The 15743-nt window shown below is 34.4% G+C and overlaps 2 protein-coding genes across 3 annotated transcripts in view; one reads left to right on the top strand and one right to left on the bottom strand.

Moving 5' to 3' along the window:
• LOC111000371 (chymotrypsin-2-like) overlaps positions 1 to 5732 on the top strand; it is a 55876-nt gene extending 50144 nt beyond the window's left edge. Inside the window, exon 5 of the mRNA XM_045632946.1 lies at positions 5510 to 5732. Coding sequence (XP_045488902.1) covers positions 5510 to 5668 — 159 coding nt within the window. The 3' untranslated portion in view covers positions 5669 to 5732. The remainder of the gene's footprint in view (positions 1 to 5509) is intronic.
• LOC111000372 (chymotrypsin-1-like) overlaps positions 1 to 11289 on the bottom strand; it is a 56447-nt gene extending 45158 nt beyond the window's left edge. Inside the window, exons 1-5 of one of the 2 annotated variants that reach the window (XM_045632917.1) lie at positions 11199 to 11289; positions 10717 to 10903; positions 10324 to 10573; positions 8019 to 8180; positions 7437 to 7626 (exon numbers count right to left, since the gene is read on the bottom strand). In XM_045632917.1, coding sequence (XP_045488873.1) covers positions 7471 to 7626; positions 8019 to 8180; positions 10324 to 10573; positions 10717 to 10903; positions 11199 to 11247 — 804 coding nt within the window. In that variant the 5' untranslated portion in view covers positions 11248 to 11289 and the 3' untranslated portion in view covers positions 7437 to 7470. Of the gene's footprint in view, positions 1 to 7436; positions 7627 to 8018; positions 8181 to 10323; positions 10574 to 10716; positions 10904 to 11198 lie in introns of those variants that run through there. The other variant, XR_006750909.1, reaches the window with a different exon arrangement.
• Positions 11290 to 15743: the final 4454 nt, after the last annotated feature.

Below are 15743 nucleotides of genomic sequence, written 5' to 3'. Positions count from 1 at the left end.
GGAGTGGTTTATCTTCTAGAGCCTGGTTGGTCGCACACTCAAATTAGTTCTATTACGCGTATTATACTGGTGAAAGTCACCATTTGTTTTAAAATCGTTTAAGTTTTTTTGTACATACAACAAGGCTTCAAGATTATATTGACCGGATAATGTCATAATATTTAGTTCCTTAAATCTATTCCGTACCGACTCCCTCGGGGAAACACAACAAATACCCCGAACAGCCCGCTTCTGCAACACAAATATGGATTGAAACTCTGCAGCAGCACCCCATAGTAGAATACCGTACGAATATCGCTGTGAAAGTAGCTATGGTACACAATTTTAGCCGTATCGTTATCAGTAAGCTGTCGGATTTTCTTTACTGCATATGCTGCAGAGCTCAGCGTATTCGAAAGAGTCTCTATGTGTGGGCCCCACTGGTGTTTACTATCTAGTCAAATCGCGAGGTCGCGCTGGAGCGTTTTTAAAACAGAATAAAATTTATTTCAATTAATATTTTATTGTACCGGTTACAATGGCAATTCGCTTAAGACTAACTTAATAACTATTATTCGAGACTGGGAGCTAGACAGTCCGTCAGCACTTTTGTAGGAATGCGCATGAGAATACGCGTGGGTGTTTCTCGTTAGAGATTATGAAATATGTCTTGTGACTGTGTAACTATCTATTGTTATGCCTAGGAAAACAGTTTTGTCAACAAAGTTTAGTTCACTGTCCTTCACTTTCAGGTTACCAATATCTCGCTTTACGTTATTAGTAGTAAATCTAATACATTTTGTTTTATTCTCATTAAGCAGTAAGTTATTCACATTCAACCAGTTAACTATACTAGAGATGGAATTGTTTACATCGTTTATTAATATGTTTTTCCTATTCACTTTAAATAAAAGTGAAGTGTCATTAGCAAACAATACCAACTCATGAACTTCGTTGACAAAGAATGGGAGGTCGTTTATATAAATAAGAAATAAGAAAGGTCCGAGAATCAATCCTTGGGGGACGCCGATTGACACCTGCGAACCCGGAGAGGTGACTCCATTGATATGCACTTTTTGAATCCTTTCCTTTAAATATGAATTCATCAGGCTGGAAGCTTTGCCATCAACGCCATAGTGTTGAAGCTTTCCAACTAGTATATCTGGATGAACACAGTGAAAGGCCTTTGACAGGTCACAAAAGACGCCGACTCCATCATATGATTCTTCCCAGGCGTTATATATGTCCGAAATCAACTTCACACCGGCATCGATTGTGGAGCGACCCTTAGTAAAACCATACTGTTTAGTATGTAGGAGTTTATTTTTATTAAAATGTAAAGAAAGTTGGTCTAGCATTATCTTTTTAAAAACTATGCTCAACGCGGGGAGTACTGAAACAGGTCTGAAGTTTGACGGGTCAGACTCACTACCTGCCTTGAACAATGGAGTAATCTTACTTAATTTCATTTCGTCCGGAAAGACTCCACAATCGATACATCTGTTAAAAATAATAGACAATTCAGAGCTTATTACATCAATAACGGAATTTAAAATTGACATACCCCATATATCTTTACTTTTTTTTAAATTAATAAGCTTAAAGGTTTTAACGATATCATTTCTAGTCATATGTTTAAAATGAAATTTAATATTACATTTAGGTACACATTTTTCTAGTAATGACATCGCAGCAGCAGGTGAAGAGTCCAGGGACTTGGTCGTATTGAGTGGTACATTTGTAAAAACCTCTTCAAAAATAGAAGCCACCGAGTCCGATTTTTTTTTCTTTTTTGTTTCCCTTTTCCCTTATTTGTGGTTACACTGAAATTTTTAAATAATTAAAATCGTTGATCTAAAGAAAATTATAAAGTCGACATCTACGAAATCAGTAGAAGGGAATTGCCGTCTTATTTCTCATCTCCGTCGATATTTTTATTGAAGTAATAAAATAATAATTGAAGTAATAAAATAATAATTTTCACATAATATGTTCTTGTCATGTCAAACACCCTTTAACACTCACTAACACACGCATGCATACCCTTCCCCACTATCACACACAAATACACACAAACTCACATACACAATCCCTTACAAACTTCCTTTTTGTTATGTATATGACTTGCTATGGCATGGAAGCCTGGTTATCCATATTACAGGTTCTTACCTAGTTTGGAAACCAGTCTCCCAATACTGTCACTATATTATGAATTATTATTGTTAATGTTTAAGGGAGAAAAATAAATAAATTATTATTATTATTCTTTTAAAATTTCCACACTTTCTTAACTATCCCAAAATATCCGAAATATACTGATTATATTTTTATTTAATTTATTTATTTCATTATAAGTAATCTAACAGCTTATACTTATACATATTATAAGACTAAGATATTATGATAATGGCATAGAACGAAAAAATCGCTCCACCTTGTAACATCTTATTTTAACAATTATTAAAACCTACAAAAATAAAATAAGATTTAAGCAACAAGATTTTTTTTTGTCGCTTTTTTTGTGACACTTGTGATGTAATGGTGTAAAATAAATATAGTCAAAATGTATACAGTGAGAACTGGATAAGTGAGAAAACTCTATAAGTGAGAGTAATTATTATTACTCTCTTACTACTCTCACTTATTACTCTCACTTAAGGGTCCTGGCTATTGCCAGGACCCTTAATTTTAAGCTCCCAAAACCTATATTAGCGAGAAACAGAAATCTTCGTAAGAGAGAGTCATTTTTCCCTCATGGACCTCCGTAAGCGAGACTGCTACTTATCTATACCTCTATAAGCGACAGTCGAGCTTTATATATTCATGTATATTATTTAGGAGAAACAAATGACAAAATAAATTACAAATTTAACATCTGCTCTTTTATGACTCATTCTTTACTTTCGTAGAACTTCTAATCTAAATGGAAATATAGATCATTCCAATGAAGCTAGTAGCTTAAAATGCGTTGGAAACGGTCTATCAATACTTTGAATACGCGGCGGTTGTTGATCAAGCATTATTCGACAAAATTTATGAGTTAGAGAAAAACATTCAAAGTACAAAAACAGAAACCCAAACGAAATTGACAGATTTTTCAAAGTGTAAATCAGTTCTAACTAAAATAAAATTACATAGTGCATGAATATATGTCTTGTTATTGATGCTTACCTCTATAAGAGAGAAACGCTATACATGTACCTGCATTAGCGAGAAACTCGGGTTTGTGAGAAACCTCTATAAGCGAGAATGAGATTGTGCTCCCTTGAACTCTCGCTTATCCAGGTTTGACTGTACATATTACGTGGAAAAAAACTCATTTTAAAAAACAAAGCCAATAGATTGTATTCATTTGAATCACAAATTATTCCGTTTTTAATTACACTTTTGTAATTGCTTGACTTGGAAAAAACAAATTAATTTTTCTTTGCAAAAAACCGCTTTGTTTCCTTAAGTTTATTACAAACTTATAAAGGTGTGTAAATTATTTTTATATTTGCTTTAACAAAAATCTATACTAATGCCCTTACCTCAGAATCTAGAGGGCTAGAAAATTTCTTGTTAGGATATCCCTCAATTAACAATATAAGATCTAACTTAAACAATATATAAGATTTTATTTTGTAATTAAGTGTTGGATTTAGAGATAGTAATTCAAATATTACACAAAGTTAAAACATTACTACTACTATGACTGTTCAATGTTTTAAATAAGTTATTTTCCTAAATCTGAGATGTGCAAGTGCCGTTTTATAAGACATAAGTCATTCTAAGTTATTAATATGTGAACTTTTTTATAAAAGAATCCCAATTTTCCTCTAAAACATACACACGTACTCGGCCCATAACCTTAAATTGCTTTTCGTTAGATGTTACATAAAGCCAAAAACCTTAATTAAAACGTAAAACAAATTGATGTTTGGTAAAAAATAACATAATTTCCATTTTAAACGACACTTAATTTTTTTTATTCGCAGCTACATTTAAATTTCGATGTTGATTCTAGAATCAACAAACATTATCATGTTGCGGTACTTGGCACTTCTCTGCGTGTTGATATGGACTGCACAAGGTAGGTTTTTTTAAAAACTGTTTCTGAAGTTTCTTAAAAGTATTACTTACGAACAATATTTAATATTTGAACTGAGGTGACACCTGGCTCAAACGCTGAGATGAAAAAAGAAATAAATTAAAACATGTATTTTTTTAGCTTCAAAAGCTGTTCCGAAGATAGTAGGAGGGACGGAGGCGGCTGAAGGAGAGTTCCCATATCTGGCTTCATTGAGAGTATACGACTACCGAAATCAGCTGACCCATTTCTGTGGAAGCTCTATCATCTCCCATTGGCTGGTGTTGACTGCAGCCCATTGCATGCTAGAGTAAGTATTTCTCACTAGCAACTAACAAAATGGATGGTGTTTTCCTATATGTATATAAATTTTATAAAGTTTCAATGTGACATGATACAGAGCACAAGTACAATCTCTATTCAACAACATGCCTCACCCACAACACGACCGTAGTATCAATAGCATATTTAAATATTTGGTCTCCACTAGGATGTTAATATAAATTCATGATCAAAATTGTTTTTTGCTAAGAACTAGGCCACGGGCGCATATATATAATTAAAGCACATATAAAATGAATTGTAGCCTACCAAAAGACAGAATAGAAGTAGTGGTCGGCACAAACGACTATTGGAGTGGCGGTGCTAAATACAAAATAGATAAATACATCAATCATGAAAACTACAACTAAACTTCAATTGCAAACGACATAAGTCTTATTCTAGTGAACAGACAAATTCAGTTGGGGAAAAAAGTTGGTTTAGTTAAATTGCCGACAGAGGACATTGGGGGCGGACTCGATTTGATAATAGCTGGATTTGGATATATTGATGTAAGTGCTTTATTGACCACTTGGAGTTATATATGTAATTGGAATTGGTAATTATTGAGTATGATTATATCGTAGGTATATCTAGTATCTAGAGAATAAAACCTTATGTTGAGATGATATATCAGGTATATTCCAAATTAGGGAACTGGTTATATTATATTCGAACGAGAGCTTTGTACCAATATTTTTTTTGTACCTAGCGCCTTTACCTATTTTGCCTTTTTCTATTATGAATTATCACGAAACAAATACAGGAATCATAGACCAAGACCATGCCAAAGGTAGCACTAATGCTTTTTTTAAACAACATTAACTTTTCTACGTCCCATTTTAGAATCGTCGCAAGCGCCCCAGAAGAATGCAAAAGTTGACTGTGACATCGCTAACAGTAGAAGAATGTCAAGCCAGACTTAAAAAGGTTGAAAAATATAATCCAATCACTGATAAACTGCTCTGTACATACAAAGATCTAGACGAAGGCATCTGTCAAGTAAGTAAATAAAGTAGGAGTAATAAACACACATAGTTGGGGGAATTTGTCAGAGATACTTAATACAAAGTAATTTTTCAACATTTATACAAGTACCTAACTTTATCGATTAGTGAAACCCTACATACATTATTGCAGGGTGATTCTGGAGGTGCTCTTGTACGTAATGGAATAGTACATGGAATCACATCCTGGAACATTCCATGTGGGAGAGGGAAGCCAGATGTATTCACCAGGGTTTATAAGTACCTGGATTGGATCTCAACGACGGTTGGAAAACTTCCAATACCTACTTAAATCTATGTTTTGTGCTACGTCATGCAGGGTTATAAAAAGAATTAATAAATACCATGAAAATTTAATAAATAAACTATACATAATGTTATTTTCTCAATTATTTTAAACTTGCTATGAAAATGACTAGAATTATATTGATAAACTAGCTGCTTCCACGAACTTCGTTTCTCCTTAATTCCTAGCCTACCTTTTTAGTACATGCCAACATGGAACATTTTGCTATGCTACCCCCTTTTTTATTGAGAGGAATGCGTTTCCGCACAGAGTGTGGGACTCGCTCTAAAAGCCCTACCCACTAAACCCCTCCCACCAATCACGTCACTGTTGGGGTAACTTGGGGTCGCGTAAGCATTCTACCAAGAGACCTCGTGACTGGCTGCTGCAGCACATATAATTAATGGTTATTGTGCCTCACTCGACATAGATAGGTATAGTGTGTCCCGGACTTTTTTGTAGATATTTATAAGATCTACAATTACTTGGAAAATTATGGTTCTATATTTAATAGTTTAGGTAGGGTACGCAAAATAAGTAACTTTTTTGGTTGATTTTTTACACCTAATATCCGAAAAACCCTAATATTTTACGGAACCCTATTTTCGTTCAAAGTTAAATATATATATTACTCGTGGATAATGTAGCTTTCGAATAGTGAAAGAATTTTTAAAATCGGTCAAGTAGTTTATGAGCCTATTCATTATAATCAAACAAACATACAAAGTTTTCCTCTTTATAATATTAGTGTAGATGTATGAAAAAATAATAAGGTAATTTGTTTTTACCCACCAACCTAAACTTACTGGGCTAGACTCTTGAAACATAGATGACATATTAGCTAGTGCTATGTTTTTGCTTAAGGAATGAATCACCATTTCTTTAAAATAATTATTTCTTTCATACTGCGACATTATGAAAAAGACAAATAATTTAGAAAAATCAAATGCCCTATAATAAATGTATCCCATCTCTAGTAGTCTCCGTTGTTAAAACCCTAAAGGTTTTAACCTAAAGGTTAAAATACAATAATCTACCTATAATCAGTAAATTACCTTAATGAGAATTTTAGAATAATGAATAATATGTAAATTACCTTAATTGTAAAAACGAACTAAAATTAAGTTTTGTTTTGTTGTTACCTATAAATTATATATATAAAAGCCTTTTTCCATATACTTAAATGATCCTAATCCTTGAGATTGACTTGCTCCAGTTCAAACAATTTGTATTAAAAACTAGGCGATTAAAAAGATTGGCGGAAAGTTTCTTCTGCCCGCTCCTACGCCTTTGACTTGAGAACATAAGAGGCAAAATCGGCCTTCACGTTAAAAAATTGACATAATTATTAGAACAAAGAAATGATCTGAATTACTTGATCAAACAAATAAAATTAAAATTTTCTTTTGAAAAGTGCAACAGTATTTTCTTATGACGTTGTCACTTTCAATTATCGTCAGTAAACCGACTTTTTTTTTTATAGAAAAGGGGGCAAATGGGCAGGAGGCTCACCTAATGTTAAGATATTTTTTTAAATTTATTGAGAAAGATTTACAGCTTATTACTTACTACATTTACAACTTACTAAATATAATGTTCTATTTACGCCAATAATAAATCTTTACATGTAGTCAAGTACTAATAATAATAACTGAATAGGTAACAATAAATGTTTTTATTCAACTATATAAAAATATCAAGGAAAGTAAGTGTAATGTAGGGGTTAGGTGTTTTTTTAATTATAAATAGTTTTATTTCAAACCATATTTATTTTGATTCGATGTAATCATCTTGAATTATTAAATAATTCATTTAATTTTGTTCTGTATCCAATCGTAAAAACCATGGACCGAAGAAAAGACATCGGGATATTCTTCGGCGCAGGGAACTGACCATGACGCGACTCCTATTTGAATATGTTTCTTCTTATCGTCCTGAATGACGAGAGGACTACCATTATCACCCTGCATGAGAAATAATAACATTTAAGGATATTGATTTATTATATTATGTTACCAACATGAATAATTGATTTTTGTTTTTTTTGTTAATGATCACTTATTGATCTGCTTCTCTTATTAATAACAACATTCCAGATGTGTGTGATTCTGGTGACCTTAGAGCGAACAATCTGCTCATTTATTTTATAGATGTGTAGATGATCAGCCATTTTTCCACCAGGTTCACCGTGTGAGCGCGTGTTTAATGCAAACATAGAAATCCGGAACTCTTGAAGACATTCACTAGCCAGGTACTAGGCCTGATCTGACCTTATATTTGAAACTATTTTGATATAGCCCGATTATAACCTGAATATCATCTATTAAAAATTGTGCATATTATTTTGATTACTTACAATGCATGCACCTTTGTCGTCCGGGCGCTTAGCGCAGAGTTGTCCGGCGTCTACGGGCACATATCTCGGGTAAGGCGAGCGTTTTAATTGTCTAGTGCAGATCTTATTGCTTATAGTTTCGAACTCCAACATTTGAAGATTGTTTGCAAAAATTCTCTTCCCCTGTAATAATCATAAAATCAGCCTATGTTTATCAAGGAGAGAATTAAGTGTTTCTATATTTTTTATAAATAATGAAAATTGACATAACGATGTTAAAATAATGTAACCTGTCCTGTGCCATTTTATTACTCATTCTATGTATGTATCTCACTCTTCCTATGTAAACGGCCGGTACGTAATGCGTTATAGGCAGCAGCACATAAGTCTAGCGATGGCCGATACGTGTACTGTGGTGCGGGGGACGGAATGCGACTGGAGAGCCAATCGACGCTCTTCATTCCGCTAGCCCCCCTCAGGTACCTTAATTTTAACTTCTCCGTAATAACGGTCAGTTTCGTGCCGCTACTTGTACGGTCCCAGAACGCACCCGTTTTTTTTATTATTTTGTTTTTTTGGTACATACATAAAATTTTGGCTAAAAAAAATAACTTTAGCTTGTTATAAAATTGTAATAATTTTTGAAGACACACAGTGCCTATCCAGGAGGTCGTGATTTCCATCGAAATCATGGTCTCTTCAACTATTACATTGCAATCGGTCGTTACACAACAATTAACATTTAATTATTGCTCCTATATTCTATTGTTGTACGCGAGTAGATAATATAGAGTAAAAATAAAATCCACTATTATTTAAAGCACCCCGATGACCCAGTTGACCAGACTGATAAATTTCTAAAAACATTTAGAATTAAATAAATTAAAATACGTTTATTTTGTAACATAAGATCATCAAGGTATCACTTATTCCACGTCATTAAATTTGAACCTGTAGGCAACCCTACTCATCGGCAAAGAAGACAGAGGTGTAGGCCGAGAGAAAAAGCCTCGGTAGTCATTTAATAAAGCAAATCATCAAATAATGCTTATTTTAAAACAAATATAGCAAATTAATTAGAAGTAGCCTGCCCAGCACTAGTCCCAGGCCCTTTTATCAATTGGATAATCACTCACCTTTTAACACAGCTTTTCTTTAATACATTTCTTAAATTTTATTGAACAAAAGCTGTGTTAAAAGAATATTAAAAGGCAGAGATAAAAGAGAGGAATTTTTTTAAAGAAGACTATCCCTTTTCCCAAAAAAGAATGACAAAATTTACACAGTCTAGTACGGGGAAATAGGTCTCGTGTTGGACACAATCAAATGCTTTGGATAAGTCGCAGAAAACACCTAAGGCGTCATGCGACTCCTCCTAAGCCTAAACTATGTATATATATATCTATATAACTCAACACCGGCATCGGCTGTCGAGCGACCCTTGGTAAAACAGAACTGATTATTATGTAATAATTTGTTTATATAGTTTTTTCAAAGATTTTACTACAGGTAGTACGGAAATTGGTCTAAAGTTACTGGGGTCGGACATATTACCTGCTTTAAATAATGGAATAACTTTACTATGTTTCATTAGATCGGGAAACTCACCACTTTTAATACAATTGTTGAAAATTATAGCTAGTTGGGGGGCAATTACATCAATTATACTAACAATTATATATATATATTATGTCAATGGTTCTAAATATCCTAACTATATCGTCGACACCAATGGGTCGGAATGTAAAACTGACCTTTCACTCGTTTACCTTTGTCTATCTTTGTCGTTTATCTTTGTTTAATATCTTTGTTTTATATTTGTTTATCTTTGAGCAGCAATCCAGCGAGGGCGAGAGATGATTGAAGAGACTTAGTAGTCGAAATGAGGAATGTCAGAAAAGTACTTATCAAAAACAATCGCTAACTCTTAGTTAGAATTGATTATAGTGTTATCATTATGATTGTATGACTTTTCAGCGTAAAAGTCATACATTCGTTGTTTACTTTTATAAATTCCCGCTGTCCCCCAATCACTAAACGATTAACACTGCGAATGAGAGAACTTCTTTGGGGTAAAGATGGTGTTGAACTCCTTATTAATACAATCACTTAGACTGTTGTATTGTGTACCTACCGGTAATATAGGTAGGTGTGATACTTTGCAACTGTATACTTAATACACTTACTTATGTATAAATAATAGATAAATAACAAGTTATAATAACAATATGCACTTAATATGATTAAAATTAGTATTTTGGGAGAAGTGTATTGAAGTAAGGGGCACCGTTAAAAAAAAGTTAATCAAATATATGAATCTACTCACATAGTTTATGTATCCCCAGCCAGTCAAGATACATTTTTTTCCAATAGGTGCCATTTCTTTTAACAACTCAATGGGTTGAACATTATCACCGAATTTGAATTTGCCTACGATCTGTACGATGGCTATGTTATTCTTTAGAGTCTGTACAGAAAACTCCTCATGAGGGATAAATTTCTTAATATTGTATCGGTCACCGCCTGTATCCATCGTGTATGTGCCAACGACTATTGACATATTTTTGATAAAGTATCTAAAAGTTTTTTAAGCAATAAACTATCATTAAAGTAGGTTTTTGTCAATTCTTGCAAACCAGACTCGTGAGCAAGCATACGCAGATATATGTTAGCTCATACAGTTAAATAATATTATATTGGAAACGCAGAATATACTCACTCGTTAAAGGAATTAGCCGCTGTTAACACGTACTCCTCGTTTAAAATAGATCCTCCGCAAAGTAGATCTTCTTTGTTTCCGCTAGTAATACGAATTGAAACTTGGTACTTAGCCATGTCTGGAGTGGCATCACTGCCACCTATTATTCGGCTGTCTCCATCTACAGCTTCCGAAACATCCACTTCGCCTGTGAACGAACTTTATTTTATACGGCTACGGTTCCTGCGTGTTAGTTTAATATACTTCATTGAATTCAAATGAGGGTCCACATGGTGCGAAGTTAAACATTACTCATAAAGATTACTAACAAACTGTAACATCATAATTTAATAATAACTTGCAAATTGTGCATTCGCCAAAAAATTAAACCATACGATATTTGACTTGCTGTTCCAGTCGTGTTTGTATTCTTCGTAAGAACAGACGGGGCTCTTCACAGTATTGGGTATAAATAAGTATTAATTGAATTGAATTTCTCTTACCAAGGAGTCCTTCAGACAGAAGAAGTAGTATTCCAAAATGGAGAAACATTTTCCTTGGTGTCCTGTCCTTGCTTTGAAAATTGCTTTTTATAATTATATACACCATATTTATATTAAAAATATATAATGAATATGCAAACGAGGGAAATAGTTACAAAAAAAAAAAACATAATTACTATTGGTGTTCAATGATATCGCTAAATATAATTGAATTGTATGTTTGTTACTCAATGATTTTTCATGCATTGTAGTCGTTGATGCTTTTACGCACCAACGGGTTGCGATGGTTTTTAAACTTGTCGATTTGGCGCGTAGACGCCAACTTCATCCATTGGGCTCCGGCCGGGCTTCGTCGTGGGCGTCGTCCGTATCGAGGAGTTGAGTCTAGGGATTGTGTTAAGAAAAAGGGGCACCGCGTGGGATGGCTTGGTTCCCGCGTCACCACACAACGGGTCGTGCCACGTCCCACCGTGCTCTTAGGGATTTTAATTAAAGATACTGCCACGTAGACGAACGTTTGAGCGAAGTTTTGACCTTTAGCCCAGAGAGCTTACAGCACTCTCGGAGGCTAAAGGTCCATTTGCTGCACGGGGTAGGATTTCAAACCGCGAGTGCAATATCGTACTCCTCTTTGATGGCTCTGTTGAGAATGCGGAATACGTCCCTTGTCCCTTACCCCTAGGGTATCTCTGCTCAGCCAGATCAGTAAAGGAAGCGCTCTTCAAATAGAAGGAAGGAGGTCAAGCATCCGTGCTGTTGCAGTAAACAAAAAAGAAGAAGAGTGGTGGAGAGTTTATTGCCAGTTCTTCTCTTCCGTTCTACGCCCTTGAATTGAGATCTGGCAGTAAATGTTAAATTAGAATCATTTAATGTATATTTATTTTTTTTGACGTTCAAAAGTGTAAATTGGGTTACCAACATGAATAAATGATTTTACACCTTGAATTTTGACGTAATAATTGATATTATAGCACATTTTTTGTATTCACTTATCGATGATTTCAAAAATGTGTACACTCTAAAAACGTATTATACCGATTTTTTTTGTGTAATTAAAATTGAAATAATTTTTTTAAGTCATGGAAACTAAGAAACATATTACAAATTTCTCATTAATATCAAGGTTGAGTGGTAATTATTTATTGAAAACACGTTTAACTTGGCAGAAAGTAATTTCATATTATTTAATTTAAATTTATAAGAAGAAAGAAAGAAAACTTCGAAAATTTTCTTGCGAGCTTCAGAAACAGGTTTAGACGTGCCAGTCACCACTCATCGAGCGAACGTTGCTCTGCGCTAGTATGCGTGTAGGGTGTACCTATTATTATCTTTTTATTTGTGGCGGAACGGCTCGTCCAACGCGTTTTGTTTTCGATAAATTTTGACTGTATCTATGTGCCCCACGTATCAATAAAATCTCCCACTATATACCTCTAAATATGAAATACGTGTTTGTTAAGATTTACAGGTTGCTGACAGGACCAGGACCAGCTGTAAAAAAATTTATAAATAAAATAAATTTATACATTATTAACAGTCTCTATTTTTCGAAATTAGCTTCCAGGCTTGATATATTCAAATTGATTGACAGACAAGCAACTATGGTCACGACATCTACTTCGAAAAGAATCAATACTATTGCTGTGATCCAGTAGAATTTAATGTCAATAGATGTAGTATTCAGTTAAAGCGGAAATAAAATTGTACGCCCAGAAGTACAAGACTAGGCTGGAAAATCATCCTAACCACCTAGCTGTTCAACTCACCCTACCCGAGTGTATAAGCCGTCTCAAAAGACGAAGAACCCTTGAGCTCGGCAACATTGTCTGAGCTAATATTATTATGGTAGATATTCCTATTGAGGAATGTCTCCACCCGTCAGTCCTCCTAAAACTCATCTGCTCATAGTCAGAAGACTGATTGCACGATGCGCTCTTGAAAAAAAAAAAAAAAAAAAGATGTAGTATTCGTCGGAAGCGTATTAAAAATCGCAAAGCTGTTGCAGAGTCGCTCAAAAGCGAGTTTACACCTCATTCATCGTAACAAACCATTGGGATGTTTAAATAAAAACATATATTGGTTACCAATTTCGGTAGGATCATTATATTCACAATTTCGGTAGGTTCAGGATATGGAGTTGATAAGCTACTCGCCAAAATTGGGACTTGGAACAAGCGGAGCTTCTGCGTCAGCTGTCTAAGCTATAAAGTAATGGAATTTGGGCGATAAAGTAAAATGTTTGTGTTTAGACACTACTGGCGTAAAGTAAATACCGGCTTAAGGAGTAGAGTATGCTTTCTTTTTTAGCGCAAAATGGATAAACATATGCTTTGATTTGATTGAGGTGGTGCCACGTAAAGGAAATTATGTTGTCCTTGCGTTTGTCCCATCTAGTGCTTCTGATATACTATTATTCAAAAAATTTAAGAACAATTTGGAACACTATTGACCAAAGCGAATTCAAATCAATATCAGATGACGCTGTAGCCATTCGGTAGGATTTATTTTGCCAAAAAGAAACTTCAAGTACATAAACCTTGAGATGACTACAGGGAACTGGTGAATATTACTATCATTTTCTGAAGAAGGTCTCCGAAATGAAACGCCTTTGTCAGGAGGTGTTCCTGACAAAGACCTGATCTTCATCGAGCTAGATAGACGGTAAGAGCCTTCTACTGTTCAAAAATTATTTATTTAAACATCAGTTTAAGCTAACAAAGAAGAACGAAAAGGCTGTGAGAGAAATGTGTACTTTTATGTTGATGATTTATGTCAAATATTGGTTTAAGATTTTAATATTTACATATATATTAAGGAGTAAAATTTCAGCGTAATCGGCAGTTAACGACAAAGATCTAACAGATTTTATAAAGGTCGAAAAGTGTCATGTGGTATCAAATTATTTCAGTATAATTAGTATTATTACTATTTTCTTGTGTAGCCAAGTGCACATTTCAAGGATCGTCATGCTCACTCAAATGTCATTGCTTGTGGCGGCGTCCATGCGTCGGGTTGTCTCTCTCCCTAAAATATGGCGAGAGGGCCGATGGCTGGCCATGCGTGATACTCGTGAACGAGTGCTACTAATTGTGGTGACTGGTCGTACTTGAATTCGTGTATGCGGTGATCTTTTACTTCGACTTTGGCTCTTTGACTGACAAATCTTTGTTTTTAATTTATTTTATTACTCAAGATGTCATATTAAGGAACATGGTGTAATGGTTGCAGCTCCTTACAACGTTGCGTAAAAGAAAAAAACTTGGCGATTAAAAAGAGTGGCGGAGAGTTTATTGCCAGTTCTTCTCTTCCGTTCTACGCCGTTGATTTGAGAACCGGCAGTAAATTTCAAATTAGAAGCATTTAATGTATATTTCTTTTTTTGACGTTCATAACTGTACATTACAATTTGATGATGAATTGAATTGAATTGAGTATTACTACTAGTAAATTTATTTACTTATTTATTTACACTTCGATACTAAAGAGATTTAATAATAAAAATACTTATATATTCAGAAAAGATGTTATATTTGATCGAACTCAAGTTCAAAGTCATCGAAATATAACTATAATAGTATTTTATTTTTTTAATTTAGGTTTAATTTAAATACTGAAAGTTTGGTAGAAAACAATAAATTCGATAAATTTATGTTAATGTGTACAGAAGTTAATAAAATTTAATAAATGAGTTATGTTTTTAAAAACTGTGGTTTTCTCGTTACTTATTTTTATAACATAACCACTATTATAAATACAAATATAAACTTTTAGTATTTAAATTCTCTCTCGTACCATCCATTTTTTTGTCGTTTAATAATTTATGGAAATATTATTTTCTTACTTGGGCCTAAAAAGGTAAAACGTCTACCTATAAGGGATTTACGCTCTGACAAGTGTAAGGTACAAGGGCGTAAGGCCAAAAAAACTTCTCGACATTAAGTCGATTAGTATTGTCTTTTATTAACATAACTTTTACACATTTATTTAAAAATAATTTTAAGTTTACAATAATACATATCTTCAATCCGTTAAAAAAGTGTTTTTCTTTAAATTAAGTTGATTTCTGACAAGGCTAGGATGCGGGGGGTAAACTCTACATCCAGATCTTCTCCCCACGACAGCACCGATGCCTAATATCCTACCTTCACTCCGAAGCCAGCGGAGATCTCCCTCTACTTGAGGAGCTTGTCGTCAAAGTTATCTTAAGCGTCCTAAAAGACCGACTAAAAGGCTGAACAGGTCACAATATCGATAGGGACAAGGGCGTAATCCGCATTCTTAACAGAGCGACCAAAGAGGTTTAGCTCTCTGGGCTAAAGATCGAAAAAAACATTGATCTCAGCGGCAATGCCACCGCTGTCAGCTTTTCATTAAAATGCATGGGCGTATGGTGGAACATGATACGGCCTGTCCTGCCGCGGGAAACAGGACATCCCACGCGCCAGCCTCATTCCCTGCACAAAATCCTTGGGCACAGCTCCCCGTTACGGAGGGCCCTCCCCGGCTTAAATCAGAGGCCTACAGTCAACCAAAGCGCCGTCTACG

The sequence above is a fragment of the Pieris rapae genome, chromosome 2 (genome assembly GCF_905147795.1).
Source record: "Pieris rapae chromosome 2, ilPieRapa1.1, whole genome shotgun sequence".
Lineage (NCBI taxonomy): Eukaryota > Metazoa > Arthropoda > Insecta > Lepidoptera > Pieridae > Pieris > Pieris rapae.
The sequence above is the reverse complement of the archived record's forward strand: the minus strand, read 5'-3'. Positions and strand labels throughout refer to the sequence as shown.